The sequence below is a fragment of the Lissotriton helveticus genome, chromosome 11 (assembly GCF_964261635.1).
Source record: "Lissotriton helveticus chromosome 11, aLisHel1.1, whole genome shotgun sequence".
Taxonomy (NCBI): Eukaryota; Metazoa; Chordata; class Amphibia; order Caudata; family Salamandridae; genus Lissotriton; species Lissotriton helveticus.
Window position 1 is genome coordinate 923,625,721 of NC_136072.1, and position 22,407 is coordinate 923,648,127.

Genomic DNA, 22,407 nt, shown 5'->3' on the forward strand with positions numbered 1-22,407 from the left:
AACAAGATGGAGGAATCCAAAAAGGTGGTGTCCACCTTAATGGTGGTGCTGGCTTGGTGTGGGCACACCTCCTAATCTTACTAATTGTCCCGCCTTTCTTGCCACCAAAAAGTGAGGTCAGGACAGAGAGCGTCATCTCCACTATATGGAGAGGCCTGGGTCTATTAACAAAGGCGGCAGGGCCTTTGAAGCTTCCTGTCATGCAGCTGCGGACTGTGCTGGTAACAGCGGTGGGGCCGCGTGGGTAAGAAGGAAGTGTTAAACATCTCTGCCCAGAGCAGGCTTTGTTCCCAGCCTCTGAAATCGTTGGCTCTCTCCTCAGGGGGACAAAAACCTGTCTAGATTGGCTGGTTGGTTGGTAGGGTTTCAAGGGGCACCTCTAAGGTGCCCTCTGGGTGCATTTCTTAATAAATCCATCACTGTCTTCACTGTTGGTTTACTAAGACAATATGTTTGTTACCTAACATCTGGGGGTACAGTGAAGCCATCATGTAGCTGGGGAACTCGTAATCACAAGTGTCCAGCCCATGTACTCTATATGGCTTCTTTGTGCACTTGTGGCATTCAAGTATTAACTTATTTCACAAGGGTTCCAGGGACACATCCAATAATGCAGATATGCCCACACATGGGTATAGTGCACCCTGCCTCATGGCTGTCAGGCCTGCTGCAGGGGTGACTTATCTATTCCACGTAATTCTTCGCAGGAATAGCACACAGGGATGTGTGCCATGTAGACTCTTCACTATTCTCTGTACCAAGACAAGAAGGCTGCAATTGCAGTTTTCAGGAACTTGGTGGGTGACCTGTTCCTTAGGGTGGTGCAATTTGTGCTGCTGCCCTTAGGGACTTTCCTTACACCCACTGCCCTAGGTACCAGGGGTACTATTTACACTGGTACTGGGGACCTGGTTAGCAAGAACCCAGTACACTTTCAGTCAAGGTTGCATCAGATACCAGACAAAATGTGGGTGGGTAACCATGTCAAAAGGGGCACGTTCCTACATCCTTCAGCTGGGAGGTAGGACTTTGGAATCTTTTCAACAGGCGAGTCATTTTTAGGTAATTATCCATCAGAAAAAGGTACCTTCTGTAAAAAATATTTCGGCTGAGCTCTCTATCTATCAGCAGATTCTTCACTGAAACTGACATTGATGCACTGTGGAGGGTGCTTTATGGCTCCATTGATGTCACCAAACCATCGCTTCCAGCGCAGAGATGGTGTTGAGCGTTACCTACTGGCATGGGAGCGCTGTTAAAAAATGTGGATCCAGTCTGGCAATTGGGGATCTTGAGTAGGTGAGGAATCTGCAGGTTGATAAGAGCACTCACAAAAACATTGTTACAGATTGTAAATAACTTTTTATTCTGTATTTTAAGATGGTGACCTAGTGGTTGTATTGTGGTTGCATTGCTTGTATTGCCTTCTCTACTAGTTCTGTGAGCTACTGCTTTTGATATAGTATTTCATGACAGATATGTCATTTGTGTGTTTCTTCTCTCTCTCTCGTGCAGGGTTTCCAGGTGATAGTAGAGATGGAATGGCTAGACTTCGGCCACAAGTTTGCTGATCGGTGTGGCCATGGAGAGACCTCTGATGACCTTAATGAGCGTTGTCCTGTCTTTCTGCAGTGGCTAGACTGTGTCCATCAGCTCCAAAGGCAGTTCCCATGCTCATTTGAGTTCAATGAAGCTTTTCTTGTGAGTTGAGACTTCAGAGTATTTATTTTTTTAATGTTTGAACCCGGCTTTCCTTCATTTGTTACTGTACGCAAGCTTTTATGACAAGCAACTGTATGGTTAAAAAAATCGTTTTGTAAATATAATTCTAGATCCAATGAATCCTAAACCGAATGGTTGAGGCATAGGTGAAACTGGACTGGAGGGTGACATTAACTTGACCAACTCCCAGGAGGTAAGGTTTCTCACCAGAACGGCCTGTCTAAACATGGGCATGGCTAGCAGACCAAAGATGGCGGACGCGTGATCGCATAGCTCTGGCCCAAGCAATTATCCTGTGCATTCACTGCATTCGCGGCTTATCCGACCCCTAAAACACACCACATTACTCTCTGCTGTCCAGAACTGCACTGCCTTGTGTCTGGGGATGGACTCGGAGCGTCACAGGGAACCTCGGAGTGCTGCAGCAACTGGGCCTACACCGTGGGCGAGCTGGCGCTGCAAGAACGGGCGAAACAAACACTGATGGCGACATCCCCTAACTAGAGGTGAGCTACTGACTAGTGCACTGGAGGGGGACCCCCACCCGACCATCCAATACCGTCCAGAGAGCCGACTCGCAGTATCCAGATGGCCTGAACTGCCTGATTGAGCAGTGCCTGGCACGAAGAAGAGTGGCGCTCAGGAATGGAATGCGAGACCGTGGATGCAGGCCGCTGAGCTGGAACTCAACTTTACTGGCCCATCTCTACACTGTAACTGTTGGGCGAATGCAATCCCGAATCGATCGGAATGGGCTATGGCTGCTGCCCCTGTGCACGCTTTGGACCCCGATGATCACCGGCCCCACCCAACTTCACCTCTGATTGATTTCTCACCTCCGCCGGCAGGGCAAGCAAAGAGAAGACTACAGGGCATAGCTCAACAGTCACCAAAACCCTGCGCTGAGCGGTCTTGCACTGGGGAATTAAGATGTGACCACATGCACGCCCTTGCTCACTGTGCCACTGGACTCAAGCTAGCCTGGCTGATGATGGGTAATGCCCAGAAACCGGCCGCAGGATGCTTGTTTCCAGTCCAGGGAGGACCTGGCTTGGCAGTTCGGTCTGGACTGTTCCCCTGAGGCACAGGGTCAAGACTGATTTCCATATGGCTGGGTCTAAACTGGGGTGGCATGGTGAGCAAAATAATGATGGATTTAACCCAGATCTCTTGACTGGGGGTGAATGTATGATTTATTCAGCATTACGTCCATCATTTGTTTGTGTAGCACTTTTCACCCTAAGTGGGATGGGTATGCCCAGACTTGGGTCCCTTGCTCACTGTGCCACTGAATTCAAGCTAGCCTGGCTGATGAAAGGTGATGCCCAGAAACTGGTCCCAGGACGCTTGCTTCTGGTCCAGGGAGGACCTGGCTTGGCACTTCTGTCTGGACTTTTCGCATGGGGCACAGGGTCAAGACTGATTTGCATACGGTTGGGTCTAGACTGGGGTTGCATGGTGGGCAAAAGAACGATGGATTTAACCCAGATCTCTGGACTAGGGATGAATGTATGGAAGTCCCGATTTGGAAAGCGTTCAGTGCACAGCCTTCTCACTCTACAAATTACTGCCGCTGTACTGCATGACTGTTTGACAACTTTGTGGAACATTGGGTGCTCACCCTTCCCCAGGGGAATGCGTGTAGGTTGAACTGCACAGTTCATGACTTAGGTAGGAGAGAGGGGATACGGAGGGAATCGGCAGGCGCCCCAGGAGGTCTTGCCAGGCCTCTTGGAGCACAGTTCGAAGTTAGGCCCTCGAATACCTAGGTGCGGGGAGTTATTATTGACTGCCACTCGGCCCAACTAAAAGGCTTGCTCACTCTCTACCACCCCTCTGTAGATATCTCCCTTATCAATTGTACACATGATGGACATGGCGAAGCCTAGGGTCAGAAAATCTAGCACTCAGTCAGACTCGACTGAGTCAGCCATGTCTACGCACAGGGATGCTGATGGGTCCGACAGTATAGAGCCCCATTTGCAACTGCAATTCTGCAAATTATTAGAGGCAATAGCAGACAATAAGTCCGCACTCCAACAGTATCTTAATGCTCTCCCAGTGGAACTGGGACTGCTGAGAGCAGAGCACCATAAACTAGCAGATATGGTGTAGGAAGTGGAATCGGGGATTGAAGAAATACACCTTGCACAATTGGACGTGGCCCAACAGGTTACAGTGCTGACTGACAAGGTGCATATGTTGGAATTCCGAGCTGAAGATGCAGAGGACGGATCAGCGGTAGAACGTTCATATGGTGGGCCTCCTGGAGGTCACAGAAGGAAATTACACATTGTCCTATCTCAAACTGGATGCGGACCGACGTTGCCCCAAATTATTTGACTACCCTTTTTGCGCTAGAATGTGTGCACAGAGTGCCTGGCTGACCACCAACTCTTGGCAGGCTGCCCTGCCCGGAGGTGGCCTAGCTCCTCCACTTTAAACGCAGAAATGTCCTACTACGGAGAGCTCAAATGGACGGCCCATACCTTATTAGAAATGGGAAAGTGTTGAAGTTTCCAGATTATAGAGCTGCCGTACAATCTAAGAGATTCTCCTTGGTAGAAGTGGAAGAAGGAGCTGAGAGAAGAAGGCCTGCAATACTCCCTGATGCTCCCAGCCAAGCTGAAGATTCTATTGGACGACACAACTCACTTTCGAGAAGAATCTCATGATGCCTGGATTCTGCTAGACACAGATTGACTCCAGCAGGCCCCCGGCGGGAGGCAAAAGAAAACAAATTCAGACCCAGGAAAAGACCTAGAAGGGCCAGGAGCAGAGGTATGCCAAAGAAACCAAGACCCAGGCTGAGCTGGAAAAAGTGGCGGCACTTCCAGCGGCAGACGAAATCGCAACACAAACTGAAACAAAATTAAAGATAAACTCTCTCTTTCAGAGAGACAGACCACATACTCAGAATCAGAGGGATCAGTCTTGAATAGGGATGGTCTCCCTGTGTTGACCCCACAGCCTGTTGACGAGCTGGTCTAACTCATAGGTACCAGGACCAATTTGTTATACTATCAATTTGTTATTCCGTTGCCAAGGGATGGCTGGTGGGGTGCAGAAGTCGACTGCAAACAATCCCTGCAACCCAAGGAAAGGCTGTATATACTCCACTGTGCTACATACAAGAGGCGAGGTAACTGCCTAAACCCAAATCTTTTGAACAATTAAACTGTGGACTTATTGTTGACTTTCTTTTAACCCCTTGCCTGCTTCCGCGATTCTGCGCCTGTACGGCACATTCCGATCGCGGGTGCGGTCATGACGGCCCCCAGCCGTCATCAGCACACGAGCACTGTAGTGCATGACGGCTGGGGGCCGTCATCAGCATGCAAGGGGTTAAGTAAGTTTATCTAACAACAATCATGCAGACATCTGTATAGATATAGATGGATTATGTAACCACTGTAGAGCTAATCATGCATTTTATTCCAGATATAGAGGAAAATAAGTACACAGTATACACAACATCATGATATCTAACATGATAGCTGTAATATTACAAACTGACATCAAATGGGTGACAGAGCTTGCAGCTGCCAGGAGAGGCCTATGGGATATACCCGAAACAGTAGCCCCATTTACTCCAGTATTGGAACTTTCATAGATTCACATGCATGAATCATTCCCCATGGTTGAGACGGGAGTCTCCGGTACATAAAAAAGCAATGCTTAGTAGTATAGCAAACTGAAAAGAGGCCTAGGCCCATTTTCCTTTTGCAACCCATAGCCTTTGTTATGTAAAAAGGCCCAAACCTTTTCCCTGAGCTCCTCACCCTCTAGAACACTCCTGAGAGAACCTTTTGCCCCTCAGATTTTCTACCGCACTTTGTGCTCAGGAGTCTCCTTTGAGCTCTGCTCAAACTCTTCTCTTTGACTGGGATTTGAGTTCTCTCTTTTTCCAGTTTTTCCATATTTGAAGTTCCTTATTCTACTACCATGGCTGACAAGGAGAAAAAAGGATTATTTAGAGCTTGTGCCACTTGCTCTAAAATAAGGCTTTATACAGATGACCCTCATAAAGACTGCATATACTGCCTCTATCCAGACCATCAAGCAAAGGATTGTAAGGTATGTCGAACCTCCTCAAATAAGACCTTGAGAGATCATGAGGGAAGACTAATACCCTGGCTTCAGAAGGTTAAATCCAGAAAGCAGATCCTCTCAAGTGAGAGTGAGGAGGAGTCATCTTCGTCTAGGAGATCTCAAAAAAGGAGCAGATCTCCTCAGGCTCATACCTCAGGTGAGAGACCTGAGAATGCCCCACAAAAGACCACTCCAGGGTCTTCAGGGCGCAGTCCCTAAAAATCGCCTTCAGACAAAACTAAGGAGAAGAAGGGTTCTGCTTCAGAGGCGAAACAAGTGAAGAAAGCTACCTCAGAGCCTTCAAAGTCTCCTCCCAGAGTCAAAATTACCATCAAGAAATCATCCTCTACACCTTCTGAGGAGAAGGATAAAAGATCTGTGTCGTCGACGAGAAAAATCACATCATCGTCGACTAAATCTGAGGAAAAGGCTATATCTAAGGCTGTATCGCCGTCAGCACTTCCACCGTCAACGACGGTGTCGACGACGAGTCCTTCAATGACGATGGCACTGACGACGACCATGACTACACTCGCATCGTCGACTGGATCGCTGACGGCGGCGGCGACCACAGGACCGTCAACAACGACGGTGACTAAAACGTCGACGGTAGCGTCGACGATTGATTTCGTCGACGGCGACAACGATCTCGTCTATGGGCTTGTCGACGAGGGAAAAAACATCGGACAAGCGTTTTTTGGCCTGGAAAAGAACAATTCATGCTTGAGGATTATAAGAAAAGATATCCTGCACCTCAGGCCTCTAAGGAAATTCCTGAGATTACACCTCGACCACGCTCTGTACCAAGTACGCTAGTGCGTAGGTGGGAGATCTTACCAGAGCCTCTCCGTAAATCTCCGCCACCAAGACCTCAGCAGGATCCTGACACTACTGATGATGATCATAATGAGGGGGAGATTACGGATCCTAATTAGGAGTGGGACAATTACCTAATTCCTTCACCTTCGTCTCCATCACCAACACCTGTAGATTCCCCACCAGAGGACATTGGTGGTATTCATAACCTGATGGAAAAGGCCACTAAAAGATTCGCACTTTCCATGGTGGAGGATAAAGCGGAGTGTTTCCTATATGACTTTAAAGAAACACATCGTAGGTCTGTTCGGTCCTTGCCGATCGTAAGTCATATTTGGGAAGAAGGCCTAAAGGTGATGGAATCACCGGCTACAGTCACTCCAGTGCTTGCAAGACTGAATAAAAAATATAAAGCGCCTGCAGATGCTCCGGCCTGTCTTTTGGGTCACCCCCAAACCGGACTCGGGTATTACACAAGCGGCGCAGCAGAAGTCGAGAAATCCGTCTGCTCCGATTACGGCGCCCCCAGACAGAGAGGGAAGAAGGCTGGACAACGCGGGTAAAAGATTCTCCTCAATGTCAGCTCTGCTAGTGAGGGCTGCAAATGCCCTGGCCATCCTTGTAAGATAGAACAGGCAAATGTGGTGCGACCTGTCACCATATATTGACCGTGTGCCAGAAGCGGAGAGGCAAGAGCCAGGAAGATTCTTAAAGAATGGGAGAGGACTTCAGCGGAAGTCATAGATTGCGCTATGGATATAGCGACAACGGCTTTCAGGACTCTAGGAGGAGCAGCAGTGCTGCGCAGACAAGGATGGTTGAGAGCAACAGCTTTTAGACCAGAGGTCCAGAATAAAATCTTGGACCTTCCTTTCAACGGGGAAGACTTGTTTAGCAAGCATGTGGATGACACGCTTCAAAGTATAAAAAAAGATACTGAAACTGCTAAAGTTTGGGGAACTCTACAATATAGAAAAGTTCCTTTTCGAGACTTTAAGGGTAGGGGGTCAACCATCTTACAGAGGAGGATACCGTCAGCAGTATACACAGCGGCAATCTGGAGGTTATATCAAATCCACTCCAAGAGTTAGAGGAGGTCGTCAGGGGAAAGACAACGCCCGACGACAATGACAACCTTCAGGTTCCGGCTACACCAATTCTACTGGGATCATATGTACCCCTGGGGGGAAGATTGCTCATTTTCTTCAAAATTGGCAGGAAATAACTACGGACCAGTGGGTCCTCAACATTATTCATTTCGGCCACACTCTAGAATTTTTACAAACACCCCCTTGTACGCCACCGATGCATCACAAGGTCAACCATTTGCATCAAATCCAGAAGGAGATTCGGACAATGCTCCGAAAGGGAGCAATAGACCCGGTGCCGAACTCCCAAAGAGGAAAGGTGTTTTATTCCCTATTCTTTTTAGTCAGAAAAAACATCCTCAAATGGTTTCCTATTCTGGATCTCAAATAACAATACACCTATCTCAAGAAGCAATCTTTCAGGATGTTTTCTCTTCAGGACATCCTTCAACTATTGAACCCGGGGGATCATATGACTACCTTAGACCTACAGGATGCGTACTTTCATGTCCCCATCCATCCTTCCCACAGGCAGTACCTTCGGTTCATGGTAGCCGGAGAACATTACCAATTCAAGGTACTGCCATTCGGTCTGAAATTAGCCCCAAGAGTGTTTACAAAATGCCTGGCTCAAGTGGCGGCTGTCTTAAGGACACAGAAACATCAAGTTTTTCCTTACCTAGACGACTGGTTAGTCAAGGCACCATCAGAAACACTAGCCAGAGCATCAACAAGGGCTTGCATAGATTTGTTCACTAGACTGGGATTGACTCTACACGAGGAAAAATCTTCCCTTCATCCAAACAAACGGATCAATTTTCTGGGAGCATTTTTGGACACTGAGAGAAACAAGGCATTTTCCTCCAAAGAAAGACAGCTAAAGATTGTGTCTCACTTCCAGGAGTTTCAAAAAAGAAAGTATCTTTCAGTACGCAGGTACAAATCATTACTGGGGATAATGTCATCTTGCATACCCCTCGTTCCTCACTGCAGACTAAGAATGCGCCCGTTGCAAGAGCAACTCGACCTTCAATGGCGTCAAGCGGAGGGATCCTTCGAAGATGTGATCCAAGTGACACCGGTCATGAGAAAGGCAGCAGCATGGTGGACACAACAACTAAAGGTCTCTCAAGGGCTCTCGTTCCTTGCAGCACCAGCCCCATTGGTAGTGACTACAGATGCGTCCCTAGAAGGGTGGGAAGAATTTCTTCAGGACCTTCAAGTCAGCGGTCGTTGGAAGTTGCAAGAACAGCAAATGCACATAAACTTGCTAGAACTCAGAGCAGTATGCCTCGCATTGTTGGCTTTCCTGCCAAGGATAAAAGGTTTGTCGGTGTTGATAAGAACGGACAACACGACTGCGATGCACTACCTAAACAAACAGGGAGGAACAAGATCGCTCTCCCTCTCTCAGGAGGCCCAAAAAATATGGGGATTGGCTCTACAGCAAGGAATATCCATGTCATCAGAACATCTCCCAGGAGATCAGAACACCAAAGCAGATACCCTCAGCAGGCTCAAATCATCCTGCCACGAATGGGAGTTGGACCGAGGAGTTCTGGACAACGTTTTCAGAACATGGGGAGACCAACAGTAGACCTTTTTGCCACAAGGGAGAACAAGAAATGCCGGTTCTTTGCAAGCTGGCTTCCCCAGTGGGGATCCTGGCAGAATGTGTTTTCGATGGCATAGTCCGGCGTCTTTGCCTACGCTTTTCCTCCGATTCCCCTCCTGCCGCGAGTGATTGCGAAGATCAAGAAAGAACCGTACAGGCTCATCCTGATAGCCCCATGGTGGCCCAGGCAACACTGGTTCACGGAGCTTCTGCTACTATTGGAGAGTCAACCAATCCGCCTCCAATCGATGCCATCACTTCCGACTATGTCCCGGGGACAAGTGCTCCATCCGGACCCGAAATCCTTGCGCTTAGCAGCCGTTCTCCTGAGCACTGTGAGTTTCGACACCTGAATATTTCAGCAGAATGTAGAAACATCCTCTCTAAGGCTAGGGCGGATAGCACAAACAAAACCTACAAGATGAAGTGGAGGAGATTTTGTCTCTGGTGTCAACGGAATAAGATCCATCCTCTGACTGCGGCACCACATGAAATTATTCCATACATCTTACTGTTAGCTGAGTCTGGATTGGCTCAGGCATCTCTAAAGGTGCATTTAGCCGCAATATCCCGTTACAGGAGGTCCGCCTCAGGTCCCTCCTTATGGTCATCAAGGATCATCAAACAGTTTATGAAGGGATTATTCAGGGTTTTTCCTCCAATAAAGCCTCCACCACCGCTCTGGAATCTCAACATAGTGTTGTCACAATTGATGAAACATCCTTTCGAGCCTATCCACAGGGCGGACCTTAAGTTCCTATCATGAAAGGTGGCACTTGCTTTAACTTCAGCGAGAAGAGTAGGAGAGCTGCAGGCTCTAACGATTCAAGATCCTTTTCTACAGTTTAAAGAAGACAGACTGATTCTTAGGACTAATCATGAATTTATTCCTAAAGTGCCAACTGACTTTTGTTTGAATGAACCATTGGTTTTAAAACCTTTCTTTCCTCAACCAACAACGGCAGCGGAAAGAGTTTTTTGCATTCGCTAGACGTTCAAAGATGCCTCAAATTCTATCTAAAAGAGACTAAGAGTTTTCGCAAATCTCCACAGCTCTTCGTTGCTTTCAGTGCTCCCAGGAAAGGTTTCCCTTTATCAAAACGAGAGATTGCCAGGTGGATTTCCAGTGCGATTGTCTACTGTCATCAGGCTGCTGGAAAACCTCTAGGCACACGAGTTCGTGCCCATTCGACGAGAGCAGTGTCCACATCCATTATTTGGAGGAGTGCCAATCCAGGATATCTGCAGAGCAGCGACCTGAGCATCTACGCACACCTTTACCAGGCACTACTGCTTGGTGGCAGCCGCAGAGTCAGAAGCGGCGGTGGGAGAAGCGGTGCTGAGAAATATCATCCAGTGACGGTGAGCCTTTTTCTTTTCATCCCTCCATCCTTTTCTCTTGGTTGCAAAGACATTTATTGTATTTTGCTATGCTTGATTATATTCTTAATACATTACATGAAGAGGAAATGTAAGAGACAAATGTGATTTGTGATATCACTGCTCGCTATTCTGATTCAGGCATGTGAATCTATGAAAGTTCCAATACTGGAGTAATAAAACAAGTTACTTACCTGTAACTGTAGTTGTCCAGTATTGGAAGCTTTCTTAGATTCACATTCACCCACCCTCCTCCCCTGAGAGGCTCACCTTGGATTTAGAACGAAAAGTGTTCTTTATGCACAAGTGCGCGAAAATCTGTGGGGCAAAAGGTTCTCTCAGGAGTGTTCTAGAGGGTGAGGAGCTCTGATTGGTTCAGGGAAAGGTTTGGGCCTTTTTACATAAAGGCTATGGGTTGCAAAAGGAAAATGGGCCTAGGCCTCTTTTCAGTTTGCTATACTACTAAGCATTGCTCTTTTATGTACCGGAGACTCCTGTCTCGACGACGGGGAATGATTCAGACCTGTGAATCTATGAAAGCTTCCAATACTGGAGAACTTCAGTTACAGGTAAGTAACTTGTTTTCTTATCGGGTATTCAATAGTGCCAGGTACGGCCACCACCCCGACCAAATGAGAAGAAGGGTCTCAGGCGCGCAAGTAAATTAGAAGAGGTTCCCAAATGTCCACAGGGTAGGAGGTGATTGACATTCGGTCCCAATAATTAGCCAGTTGCTCCTGACAGTAAGCGGAGTCTCGCAGCCACGCTTCGCCCTTCAGAGCGAGTCTATGGCCCCAATGTATAGCTACTTGGCGCTTGGCCAAAAGCAAGAGCAATTGTTGTGAGACGCTGACACTCAGGCGGAATATCCCTGACATCCCTGGCATACCCCTTTAGACATGTTAATGGTGTCAATGCGAATGAACGACCTGTAATCATGTGTATGATGCGATATACCTCCCGCTCAGATGTTCGCTATTGAGGGACATTCCCAGACTAAATGGAGAAAGGAGGCCTGTGTTGAACATTGCTTGCAATGCGCATCAGCCCTGAGACCAATGCTATATAGATTTAAGTATGTCAAAATATGGAGTGAATTTGCGTTTTGTTTAGATAAGGTAGTTTGGTGTCTGTTAAAAAATTTTAATGGATCAAATTTTCTTCACCTGAGTAAACGTGATATTTTGAATACATTTTGTTTAGATCATATTTAAACAGATTGTTCACTAGAACATTGATTCAACCCTATGCGCCTCAAGAAACTAGAGAATTGAGTATTTGCGGTGTTTTTGTCTTGCATAGGGACATATAGACGAGTGACCATTTTGCAGGGGACAGGAGTAGTTAGTATATGCACGAGAGCATGTAGTGTAGGTGGGGGTTCCGGAAATGTAGCGTGTTTCTGCAGCAGGTAGCCAGAATCTGATAGTAAATGATCGTATCTAACAAGGTAAGACGCGGGGTTCCCTCTGTGGGAAACGGGGAGAAAGCGACCTCCCAGGAATAGGTCTCTTAAATAGCCTTCGCTTGTACCCTCATCGTGCAGTGCAGGTAACATTAGATTGTGGGTAGGAGGAATGGCTGGGGCGTAAAGGCACTGCAGTTGTACTCTGCGATGCAGGCCATCCCATACCCATTGCACCACTTAACAGTATCAACTGCCCCGCCCTGGGACCTGAAGGCTTGGTAAAGCGCCATGGATAAAGGTGTTGGGGAGGCGACATCAGCTTCAACTGGGATATGTGGCTGCAGCGGCACCGAGTGTACCCAGAAATGTAAGTGTTGAGCCTGGGCGTAGAACGCGTATAAAGTTATATTCATGGCCCCCAAGCCACCCTGATGGATCGGCGATGTTAGAATCTCAAGTTATTTTAGGATGTTTCCCGGGCCACTCCAGAGGTATCATATTTCAACTCAGTTTTTGTAGGAATTGAGGACAACGGCATGGGGATATTGAGAAAGATATAGAAATATAGGAAGGACCACCATTTTGGCAATGGTTATTTGACCTGCCTTGGACAGGGAAGGCGACTCCAAACAGCGATTCTTTCTTCCAGCCAAGACATCACCCTGCCATAGTTGGCACGTCATAGTTCATCCCTGTCCCGGCAAAGCCAGATTCCCAAGTATTGCACCGGCTTGACACCCAGGTTAGGGAAATGATTCCATGTTTGAAGCGCTGTGTGGTTGCCGTGAGGGGGAAGGCAATCGATTTAGCCCAATTTATTTGTATCCCTGCTTGCCCGCCGAACTTGATAACTTCCCGGATAACAGGATCCAAGTGGGTCTGAAATGTTCAGACATAAAGCGCAATATCGTCGGCATACATAGAGCCCACAACTCACCGATTAGTAAACTTGAGCCCACGATGCGCATGGTGTTGTCACAGGCGTGCCGTGAGAGGCTCCATCGCAATTAAGAATAAGATAGGGGATAATGGGCACCCCTGCCTTTTACCCCGGGAAACCAAAAACGGGCTCAGACCAATACAACAGAGTGGTGTGAACAAAAACAGCCATTCTAAAGAGTCAAGAGCTTTTTTTGCTTCAAGTAATACAGCCAACAGAGGCAGACTGGGCTCTACACGATATGCAGGATGGCAAAAAGCTTATGAAGGTTGTGCACCGTGGAACTGCCGGGAGCAAACCCAGATTGGTCCGGGTGTACAATGCTAGGCAGCAACGCCAGCAGGTGATTTGCAATGAGCTTAGCTAGTATTTTTTTTATCAGTATTGATCATCGACAGCGGTCTTTATGAGTCCCATCTGTTTGCAGCCTTATCAGGCTTAAGGATAGTGACAATCACTGCCTCATGTAGCGAAGGCGGTAATTCACCGGACTCAAGAGACACCTCATACATAGCCAAGAGGTATGGAATCAATAAAGGAGCAAACTCCTTATAAAATGAGGCCTTAAGCCCGTCCAGGCTGGGCACCTCATCAATGGAGAGGCCCTCTAGCACCTCCTCATCAGTAAAGGGTGCATCAACACACTGTTGATGCGCGTGGTCTAGCCATAGCAGCTGGATTGTGTCTAAGTATGCTTCTAATTGCTTGGCGGTTGGTGATATCTTCGACTGGTATAAGTGGGAGTAGAAGGATATCATTATCTGGAGGATGCCACTAGGGGTGAATTGACGTTCAAGGCGTTCATCTAGAAGTTCAGCAATATACTCTGAGATCGTGAATGCTTAAGCATGTTGGGCATTGTCCACCCAGGCATGTCGCTTTTGCCATAATGGCGGGCTGTAGTCTCACGGAACAAGAGGCTCAGTTTGCAATCTGCTTCCTCGTTGAACACTGATTTTCCAACGAATATCCGCCAGTAAGGCAGGGTTCTCGGAATTGTAATAATCGCACTGACGCATAGAGATTTCACGTTCGATCTCATTGAGGACAGAACATTAAGACCTATTCTAGACCTAAGGCCACTAAACAGGTACTTTTACTCAGAACACTTGCACATGGTTACGCTATAAGAAGTAATACCATGGTTGCAGCAAGGAGATTTCATGACCACATTAGAGTTCAAGAATGCATATTTTCATATCCCCATTCACCCAGAACACAGATGTTACCTACACTTTCAGCTAAATGGACATTATTATCAAGTCAAAGTGCTACAATTCGGGGTCATAACAGCACCAAGGGTTTCCACAAAATGCCTTGCAGTAGTGGCACCTCATCTCAGGAGAGAAGGAATACATGTTTCCCAAATCTAGATGATTGGCTTATCAAAAGTCCAACACTCTATCAGTGCCTTCAATATACTCATCAAGTAGTAAGCCTTCTGCACACAAAGTTCTTTCAAACATTACCTCCATTTCAGCCACAAGCTCACATCACAGTGATGATCATGTGATGATAATATTGGGGATGATGGCCTCATGCATAGCCATAGTACCACACGTTCATCAACATATGCTTCCTCTTCAACGTACTCTGCAATCTCAATGCTCTGAAGCTAATGAGGGTCTACAAGATCTAGTGTTGTTGGGACCAGCACCTGCAGTGGTGGAACAGCAACAATTTATTGAACGCCCTGCCCTTCAAAGCCCCAATTCCATAAATCACCTTTAATATAGATGCATCCCTTCAGGGATGAGGGGTACATATGAAAGATCTCACTGTTTGCAGTCTATGTACAGTAGCTCAAACACAGCTGTATATCAACAATCTGGAGTTGCTAGCAATTCTGCTTTTCACATTCACTTGTACAACAAAGTAGTGTTCATACGAGCAGACAATATGACTGCAATGCATTACATTTAAAAACCGAGGGGGGTACACCTTCCTCACAGCTATTTCTCATCTCTTAGAGGATCTGGCACTGGGCAATTTACCACAAAACCCACCTCCTAACAGAATACCTACCTGGGATGGACAACGAATTTGCAGATATGCTCAGCAAAACACATCCGGAGGTGCACAATTGGAAAATCGACCAGACACGGTTTCACTCTTACTTCAAAAGGTGGGGGACACCAGAAATAGGCTCATTTGCCACTCACCTCCGCTCCAAACGCCATAACTTTGCATCTAGGTTCCCTCATCCACTATCCAAGAGCAATGCCCTATGGATGATTTGGTCAGGAGTATTTGCTAAAACTTTCCTCCTCTCCCCTCCATTCCATATGTAGTTCAGAAGTTAACACATACATCTCTGAGGCTAATTCCAATAGACCCAACATGGGCACAGCAGCCTTGGTTCACAACTCTACTGCAACTATCTCTAGTGCCATACGAGAAACTACCTCTTTGGCCACAACTATTAACTTAGGATCAATGGAAGATCATAAACCTCAATCTCAAACAGCTCAATCTAGTGATTTGGCTCCTGAAGTCGTAGAATTTGGATTTTTAAAGCTACCACAAGAATGTATGGACATCCTTAAACAAGCTCGTAGGCCCACAACTAGAGCGTGTTATTCAGCTAAATGGAAACGTTCTGTGAATTTTGTTTGTAAAGATAAACAAATACAGCCTTTATCACCTACTGTACAAGATATTATAAGCTATTGTTTTCATTTGCAGCAAACAGGACTTGCTTACATATCTATTAGGCTACACTTAACAGCACTAGCATCCAAAATACAAAACAGACAACATATGTATATATTTAAAATACCAGTCATAAAAGCAATAATGGAAGGGCCAAAATGAATTATACCAACTTCCACCTCACCTGTCCCAACCTCGAACCTGAATATTGTACTTCCAAGCTTATGGGACTCCCATTCGAACCACTTCATTCATGTTAACTCCAGTTCTTAACATGGAGGTTGACTGTTTTAGTAGCAATCACGTCTTTCAAAAGAATAAGTGAATTGCGAGCGCTAACTTTTCAAGAGCCGTTTTTTAAGGTCTATGCAAAAACGGTAGTTCTCAGAACCAACGCTAGATTTTTGCCCAAAGTGATGTCAGTTTTTTATATAAGCCAACCTATAGACTTATCAGTGTTTTTTCCAAACAGTGACACAGTAGCAGAAAGGACTCTTCATATATTAGATGTTAGATGGGCCATTATGTTCTATATTGATAAAACAAAATAGTTTAGGAAAACACAACACGTGTGTTGCTTTTAGCAAACCACTACAAGGGGCACCAATATCCAAAGCAGGAATTAATAGATGGATAGCCCAATGTATTTAAACTTGCTATCAAAAGACCAAGAGGTGCTTACAGTAAAACCACTGGCTCATTCCACAAGAAAACAAGGAACCACTATGGCTTTTTTAGGAAATATTCCTATGGAAGATATTTGTAAAGCAGCTGTATGGAATAACCCACAAACATTCATTAAGCGCTATTGTGTTATTGTACTCACTAATCAACAAGCAAGAGTGAGTCAAGCTGTACTAAAACATTATGTTCAAGGCATATGAGCTGCAGATTACACACTGTGCATAGATGGCCATCTAGTGTTGGGCCCGGATGTTTGCAGTTTGTTTTGTTGTAGAAAAGTCTTTGGAAGTCACGGGACAGGTGACTCCTCCTTTGGATGATACTGCGCATGGGCATCGGCTCCATCCCCAGATTGTTTTATTCCGCCAACGGGCTCGGATGTGTTTCCAGCGCTCCCCGTTGGAACCGATTTCCTTCGGCGCGCAATCCTCATCAACTCACCAAAAATTAGTTTCGAACGCTTTTCCAGTCGACGCTACTCTTCAACATCGAGGATTTCGATTCTGGTCGTCTTCGACGGCCTTCGGGCTTATCTAGGCCTCGACTCCAGCTCATGGAAAGGACGCCATTTAAAAAGTGTCCTCAATGTGGGTCGAAGTTTCCCCACACCGACCTTCATGAAGTGTGTAACATCTGCCTCTCTCCGGAGCACGAGGCGAAAGACTGTTCAGCTTGTGCCTCTTTCCGCTCCAAAAAGACTATCCGGGACCGAAGAGCGAGGAGAACAATGGCTCAAAGATCTTCAGCTCTGATTCCGGACGACATCTACGAAGAAGGTGTCAACGTTCCAGAACAACACGACGTCGACAGCAGCTCCGAGGCAGAACATTCCGATGTCGAGGACATCACTCCAGCGCAGCGGGTCGTAAGTAAGACCGTCGACCCCGACCCTTACTCGACACACCCAAAGAAGGCCCCGGTCACACCCTCGGCCTCGGACTCTGGTGCACACCGACACTGCTTCTACTGCCCCACCTTCGGGCCCGGCTATGAAGCCAATTAAGCCTTCAGGCGACGCAGGCTCGAGTACGCCTTCACACGGTGCCGGCGCACATCTACCGGCACCGAAAAAGACAACGGCACCGACTACACCTTCATCTAAACCACCATTCCCAAAAACCACCGGAACCCAAAAAAACATCGAATCCAAAAAAAACATTGGATCCAAAAACCATACCGGAACCGAAAAAATCCCCGGAACCCAAAAAAACATCGAATCCAAAAAAAACATTGGATCCAAAAACCATACCGGAACCGAAAAAATCCTCGGAACCGAAAAAAACTTCGGAGCCGAAAAAGACTCCTGCTTCCCCGGTGAAAGACATTGTCAAGAAATCAAAACAAGCCATTTTGGTGCCCAAACCTTCCTCCGCACCAAAAGATCGACCTCCTGCAGAGGATTTACCTCATCCAGACCCTGCTCAATCACTGGACACTTTGCTTTTGGCTTCAAAAAAGCGACCACTGGACACACAAGCTCCAGCTCCGCATTCAAAGAAGAAGGACATGGCTATCTCTCCCTTAAGACTGCCTTCCCCTTCTCTTTCACCTGTACCATCACCACACCATCCCATACCACAGCATTCCCCAGTATCCTCTATCATACCAGACGATGACAACAGGGATGACAGCTCTGATGATATGGGGGGTAACATACCTAATCCAGTCACTCCTACAGGATCCCCTGACCCGTGGGATGATTATACCACCCCAGATGTACCAAATCTCCTTCAGGATGACTTATACCCCTCAAGGCCTTCCCCACCAGAAGACACTATAGGGTTTAATGAATTAATCCACAGGGCTGCACAATATCATGGGGTAGACATACATACAGACCCTGTAGAGGAAGAATTCCTAATGGATACCTTTGATAATGCACAAAGGTCCTCATCCATTTTACCAATGCTTAAGGGAGTGATTAAGCATGCTCCTGAAGTCTTCAAGGACCCAGTCAGAACTCGGGTCATTAACCCTCGTATAGAGAAAAAATATAAAGCTGGTCCCCTCCGACCCAGCATATATTAAAGGTCCAGTACCACTAGACTCACTTGTAGTTTCCAATGCACGCAAGAGAGCAAACTCACAAACATCAGGTGATGCTGCACCACCAGATAAGGAGTCTAAGCTACTTGACGCATCAGGGAAAAGAACAGCGTCTCAAGCAGCAAACATGTGGCATATCGCCAATACACAGGCATTATTAGCCAGATACGACAGGGCACATTATGACGAGTTAGAGTCATTAATGAGGCACCTCCCTGACAGGTACAAGGATAGAGCAAACAAGCTTATCCAAGAGGGGAAAAACATCACAAACACCTCTATTCGGTGTGCACTCGATGCAGCAGATACTGCCTCTAGGGCAGTTAACACCAGCGTTTTACTACGCAGACACGCCTGGCTACGTATATCAGGATTCAAACCTGAGGTACAAAGTGCCATTCTTAATCAACTCTTTGATGAGCAACACCTATTTGGACCCAATGTAGATGTATCACTAGAGAAAATGAAAAAAGATACAGACACCGCCAAATCTATGGGAGCCCTGCAGTCGCAGATTCCCAGAAGTTCATTTCACCGCTCATCCTATAGAGGTGCCACCAGGGGATATACTTCAGACACAGCGTCTACCTCGTACAAAGCCCCTACACAGTCCACTTACAGCAAGGGCTACCAAAGGGGTGGTTACAGGGGTAACAATAACAAAGGCAGAGGTAAAAATAACAACTCACGCTCTGCCTCTACCCCTGCCCAATGACTCCATTCCCCTTCCCCGGTCCCATTCTACTCCTGTCGGGGGAAGACTCCAACAATACCTGCCAGCCTGGGAAAACATCACATCAGACAGGTGGGTGCTCCAAATAATTCAATCAGGTTATTGTCTGAACTAACATCTACCCCCCCAAACATACCACCCAAGCAGCGCCAAATGTCACAGGAACATTTAACATTGCTCAGACAGGAGGTAATATCCCTCCTGCAGAGAAATGCAATAGAAATAGTTCCAGAGCATCAGAAAAACAAACGAGTATACTCCCTATATTTCCTAATACCAAAGAAGGACGGATCTCTAAGACCCATCCTAGACCTCAGACCTCTAAACATTTACATACAGTCGGATCATTTTCATATGGTCACACTCCAACAAGTCCTTCTACTGCTGGTACTAAACGACTTCCTGGTCACTTTAGATCTCAAGGACGCCTACTTCCATATTCCCATCCACACAACGCACAGAAAATATCTCAGATTTGTGCTAGACGGGCAGCACTACCAGTTCAAAGTGCTCCCATTCGTAGTCACAACAGCGCCAAGGGTGTTTACCAAATGCCTAGCAGTAGTAGCAGCACACTTAAAAAGACAACATATTCATGTCTTCCCATATCTAGACGACTGGCTCATAAAAGCCAGCTCATACAGCCAGTGTGTGCAACACACTTGGCTACTATTCAACTGCTTCACAACTTGGGATTCACAGTAAATCACACCATATCGCACATACAATAGTATCTCGGCGCTACAATAAACACCTAACTAACACTAGCTTATCCCTCTCCAGCCAGGATAACAAGTGTACAAACTCTCCTAACAAAATTCAAACCGCAACACTCGCTACCAGCTCGAGTGTTCATGCAGCTCATAGGAATGATGGCATCTTGCATATTTGTAGTTCCTCACGCAAGACTGCAAATGCGTCCACTTCAAGAGTGCCTAGCACGCCAACGCTCAAGGTCAACTGACAGACCTAGTGTTGGTAGACGGTCGGACTCATCGGTCTCTGCAAAGTTGACAAACACAGCAGATCCACGAGTGGGAACTTCATCCGCAAGTTCTTCATCCGTTCTTTCAAATGTGGGGACAACCTCAGATAGACCTCTTTGCCACCCACGAAAACGCAAAATGCCCAAGCTTTGCTGCCAGATACCCACACCCATTGTCCAAAGGCAATGCGATATAGATGAACTGGTCAAAACTATTTGCGTACGCTTTTCCTCCTCTCTCACTACTTCCGTTAGTGGTGCGCAAACTACAACAACATTCCCTGACGCTCATTCTAGTGGCTCCAACTTGGGCCAGACAACCGTGGTACACCACGCTGTTGCAGATGTCTGTGGTACCACACCAAAAACTAAACCTATCTCCACGCCTATTAACACAGAACCATGGAGAGATCAGACACCCGGACCCAGCTCAGCTCAACCTAGCGATCTGGCTCCTGAGGTCATAGAATTTGGTTACCTCAACCTTCCTCCAGAATGTATGAACGTTATCAAAGAAGCTAGACGCCCTACTACTAGAGCATGTTATGCTGCTAAGTGGAAACGCTTTGTCATATACTGCCAAAACAACCAAATTAATCCTTTAGACGGGTCTATCCAACACATCATAGGATATCTATTACACCTTCAAAAGTGTAACTTAGCCTATACGTCTATCAGGCTACACCTCGCTGCCATTGCAGCATACTTACAAAATCATCTATCTCTTTTTAGAGTACCAGCTATTAAAGCTTTCATGGAAGGACCAAAGGAGGAGTCACCTGTCCCGTGACTTCCAAAGACTTTTCTACAACAAAACAAACTGCAAACATCCAGGCCCAACACTAGGTGGCCATCTATGCACAGTGTGTAACTCTGCAGCCCTACATGCCAAGAACAGATGCATACCGGTAAGTAGCATTTTCCTTCAAACAAGTGATTCAACCAGTCGCTAGCCACAGCAAGGAAACAACTGATTTAAAGTCCATGTTAAGCATTTGTATCTACGGTCAACACGTGCTACGAATGGAATACGTTACTTACCCAGTAAGCATCTATTCGTAGCCTGTAGTGCCATAGATTCATATGCACCCGCCCACTTCCGTGAAAGCTTTTGGTTTAATTACTTCTAAATATTTAAAATATATTTAACACACTTAACATTGTTTCTATGCATGTTCTTTATTTTCTGTCACTTTATTGCTCTTGTCTTTCTAACGCTCACCCAATCAGCCAAAAACAATCAAACAATGGAGCGCAGAGGAACATGTGCAATAGACACTGTAGCAGGGGTCAATATACCTCGTGACTCGAAGACTTCTTCGAAGGAAAACAGCTTTTAATCGTCCACGCCCATCACTAGATGGCAGGATAATGCTAAGCATATGTATTTGCGGCACTACACTCCACAAATAGATGCTTACTGGTAAATAACACACGTATATGTATATATATATATATATATATATTTATATATTGATATTTTTTTCATTTCTGGTGGTATGTCGGCTAAGCATGGGGATGGAGTGTTCCTGATCTATCAGTGCTGGAGTGATGTTATCAGTGGGGCAAGTTGTTATAGGGATGGATGAGAAATTACATTTTATGCTGTCTTTGTACCTTTCCTACATCCTGTCTTTTGCTCTCTTAGACCTGTGTAACGTGGTTTGATGTCTTTCATTAAGACATCAGTTATATTGTAGGTAATTTGGGGATCCAAAGCATGTTTGAGAATATTATTTGGTAGGTAAAAATGAATTTGTAGTGCACCAAATTTTGTGTCTGTGCTCTGTATGTTCTAAGCCTACTGCCTGTTTTATGTAGTGCTAATTAATAAAAAGAAAAAGTAATAATTTTAAATTGTGTAATTTTTTCAAAATGTTTTACTTTAGACTTCCCCACATGGATTAGGGGTAGGCACAGAAAAATGCACAGCTTGTGAATGTAGAATAGTATTATTCTGTAGATCTATTGTTACAGCTCAGTAATGCTTGCGTTCTTTATTTTTGTTATTTTGTTGTTTAAGTGTCTCTTGATCTCACTTATGGGTAGAAGTATTCAGTGGAATTTAATGGCAATATCAAATGTACCACCTGGGACTTGTGGACAGTATTGCTTTTTGATGCCCCAAATGCTTTTTAATGGTTCTGACTAAACTGTACTGTGCGATACCCACGCTGAAGGGTTGTGGGAAGTTTAAGACGTTGATTTTTAGGTTTTTCTAATAGTGCGTACAAGTTGTTTGCAGG

The 22,407-nt window shown here is 46.0% G+C and overlaps 1 protein-coding gene across 18 annotated transcripts in view; it reads left to right on the forward strand.

Moving 5' to 3' along the window:
* The window catches only part of MTMR3 (myotubularin related protein 3), a 1,335,997-nt gene that overhangs the window by 977,322 nt on the left and 336,268 nt on the right, over positions 1–22,407 (forward strand). For all 18 annotated transcript variants that reach the window (XM_078667211.1, XM_078667215.1, XM_078667214.1 and 15 more), the window contains one exon: positions 1,516–1,701. In XM_078667211.1, the coding sequence (XP_078523337.1) occupies positions 1,516–1,701 (186 nt within the window). The remainder of the gene's footprint in view (positions 1–1,515; positions 1,702–22,407) is intronic.